Source organism: Trichoplax adhaerens, genomic scaffold, assembly GCF_000150275.1.
Source record: "Trichoplax adhaerens TRIADscaffold_119 genomic scaffold, whole genome shotgun sequence".
Taxonomy (NCBI): Eukaryota; Metazoa; Placozoa; class Uniplacotomia; order Trichoplacea; family Trichoplacidae; genus Trichoplax; species Trichoplax adhaerens.
Window position 1 is genome coordinate 6,817 of NW_002061052.1, and position 3,534 is coordinate 10,350.

Genomic DNA, 3,534 nt, shown 5'->3' on the forward strand with positions numbered 1-3,534 from the left:
ATACGTCGGATCTTCGTGAGAGACTTTAATTGCAGGGACTGCAGCTGCAGTGTAACCGGCTGATATTGTCCAAACGAAAATTTGACTTAAGTAGAAAATTTGTTTACGTCGTCTATGATAGCGTCGGTAGAAAGGTTTAACGATAGCAAAATAACGATCGATAGCAATTAAGCATAAATTTAATATGGAGACACCGTTGGAGGTAAATGTAAAAAATATAACTACCCTACAAAGAATTATGCCTCCATCATAAGTAAATTCGTAAGAGATTAAGAGGCAACCAGTACCGATCGTGAAACTTGATAAAATATCAGAGATAACAGAGATTCGAATTAGTTTATACGAGACAGTATGAAATTGTTTATCACGTATTAGTATATATAATAGAAATAAATTAAGAGAACAGCCTATGATCGATAAGACACCACTGATTAAACTTGCGTAGTCGTATATGATATTATAAATGTTATTTATTGCATTACTATTAGAAATATTGTGCGAAAATAGATTGACCATAGTTGCTAGAGTTTTATTTGAATGGGAAGGAATCAAAAATTGTGTATTTTGTTGAAATTTTCTGATATTAGCTTATACTTAGAATCGTCGTGAATAAGAAATCCAGAAAAGAATCGACCAGAGCCTCAAGTTGAAAGGGTAGAACTAATGTGATATTGAAGACAATAAACATTCTTGTACGGCTAAGTATGCTTAATTAGCGATTTAAATTGAACTTGCTGATTAATTATTGTCGGCTCTAAACTATCACTTGACATAAAGAGGTGGGGCTTTTCCCGTATATAGCTTTGGCTAAATATCAAAGAATCAATAGTTGAATTATATCTTTCGGCGTCTGTTTGAATTTATTCTTAAATTCAGTCAATATTACAATTAATCACTTTGGGATACTTTCATGAACCTTTTAAAGTATTGTCTGCTTAATTATTTCACCTCTATGAACAAGATCTGAGTAAATAATCGTAGTTTTACAGTCATTATAGCAATTGTATTTTGTAATACATACTTCAGTAGTTTTCTTTAATGATAGGGTATTCTATTATCTCTACGTTGCTATACTCGACGTTGTTAACTTATCATTTGATTTTGTAATATTTGAACGATTGTAACTGAGGAAAGATAATTCAACCTGGTATGATCACTTGCAGTATATAAAGACAAAGCACATTATATTTAGTTTGATTATTCTATATCGTATAATTTTATTACTCTTGAAGAAATTACCGAGAGATGATCTTCTCTGTTCAGATAATTTAATTTATATATATATACCTTCTTCCCTATTCGTGTGTCCTTGCGAGTGTTTAATCCGCGGTATCGATTTAGATATCGAGCAATGGTCTCTTTCTCAAATTTTTCTTCTCAATGAAAAATAGCTGCTCTTTATAGTTACTAATAGCCAATAGAATGCGGGGAAAAAGGTAAAAAAAATAGTCCTTATGAATGCAAGCATCAATATTTCATGCTCATCGATGCAATTGGTCTCTGCAGAAAGACTTGTATTCTTGTATCCCTATTTACAATCTTCAAGTTTGCATATCTGCTTGTAATGTAACTTAGTATTGTAATTTAGACTGTTAGCCATGTTTAGTATAATGTTAGGTAGCATAACTTCTATATTTATCCTAAGAGATATTTGGTAGCTATAACTATAGACTGTAGTGGTATAGACTCTATGCTAGAGTACAAATGACTATATATAGTAAGGTGTTGAGTTACTAATATGGCTATAGGTAAAAATAGAACTGTAAATCATATATTAGGATATGGTTAATTCATTGTACTTTGACTGGTGTGAATAATGTCTACATAAGTACTGTAGTCGTATCCATATCGGATTAATGATGGTCCGCAGTAGAATAGTCTTACTAAGAATAATTTAACTATGTGTAAAATAAGGTAAAAGGTTGCCATGCGGATTGTAGCTGCGAATGCTACGGAAAGCATAAAAGCATACAACTTTAGATTATTCTGTTAGTTCGTTGTAGAAGTCTTTAGTAGTAGTATTCGGCTAGAGTAGAACTGTGTGTAGTTAATCTTTGTATAAGATTCAATAAAGCACTTATTTTTCTAAAATTTGGAATTTCGTGATCGGTATATATCACACTGCTATAAGGCCATTTTTGCAATAGTAATTGTCATCTTGTCCCATATTCGAGTCATTTTCGCAGCATAACCTTATTGCACTAGAAAATGATACGTCAATAAGCTTATCGAAGATTATAATTTTGATTACATCGAATATTAAAAAGAAATTTCTAGTTGACAAGTGTTTTAATTAGCATGGTTGACCAGTGATAGATTCTATAATCCATTTCCTAACCCCGCGCTATTGATCAATAGATTTCAATTCAGTTTGTGACTTTTGTTATATAATGCATTAGCCATATAACTTCAATACAGAATCAAGCAATGATTAAAGTTATGTCCAGCGTAAGCAGAATAATGAATATATATACTTATAGACAGTAGAGTACATAAGCTGGTACAAAGTCCTGATGACAAGATACACATCGGCCTCTTATCATAGTATGAAAAATGATCTTTCTGAATTTTGACAAGTTGAATTAGTTACAATAATGCGTACAGTATGTGGAATCTACCGGTATATTTGCATTAAAGTGTATTTGAAGCCAATGAGAAAGGTCTTGACTACGCGTATTTCTACATTTTAAAGCTGGTGGACTATGCAATATCTATATCTAAATTCAAGAATCTACTGTTACTACACCGCTAATTGTCCATTTTAGATCATAAGCATTTACTTTAATAATATCATCAAGATAGGTATTGATCGGACTTATGCATTAGCTCGATAGCTTAAACATTATGTTAAGCAAAGGCTAGTTATTTCTAGCGTACAAGTAGTAGTATATCGGTACGAAGCACAATAAGAAATGAATAAGGAACGTCTTGACTATTTCTTTACTTTAAAAGCTACCAGACTGTACAATTGTGGTGAAAGCATAAAACTAATTAACTATTGAGTTATTAGAGTATGCTCTGTACAGTAGCATAGTAAACACGTTGGTTACAAAGTTATCTGTGGGATAATAGGTATTTGAAGAGTTATTTTACTCCATATTAAAATGCGAGGTGGTTTTACTGGATCGACGAAGGCAGAATACCCCTATTTTATATGATCTCCTTAAGCCACCCAATCGAGGTAGTGACAACAATCTATTGCTATAAGTAAATTTTATAAGCCTACTGCTACTATATAGCACCCATGAATACCTACTGGCTTTTAATATCGTAAGCCAAAAGGAATACTTATTTAATATCCTAAGCCTACACAATCAGATCATCCAAATAGGTATTGATCTATCTCTCAATTATCCATCAGTCCTACAACCTAACATCGTATGAAGCACTGGCTACTATTACTTCTAGTGTAAACGGAATGATGGATAATTCTACTTGTAGATAGTAGAGTACATAAGCTGGACTGCGCACATAGCCTTGACTATCTATTTATCACGGTGCAAATACACCTTATATGTAGTGATAGAAATGAAG

At 32.4% G+C, this 3,534-nt stretch overlaps 1 protein-coding gene across 1 annotated transcript; it reads right to left on the reverse strand.

Annotated features, from left to right (window-relative positions):
- Positions 1 to 60: 60 nt before the first annotated feature.
- TRIADDRAFT_34297 (uncharacterized protein) lies at positions 61 to 516 on the reverse strand (the record flags this gene model as incomplete). The annotated part of the gene is made up of 1 exon (XM_002118472.1): positions 61 to 516. A coding segment is annotated over one exon (456 nt), but the record flags the coding sequence as incomplete, so codon positions are not given.
- Between the last annotated feature and the right edge of the window lie 3,018 nt (positions 517 to 3,534).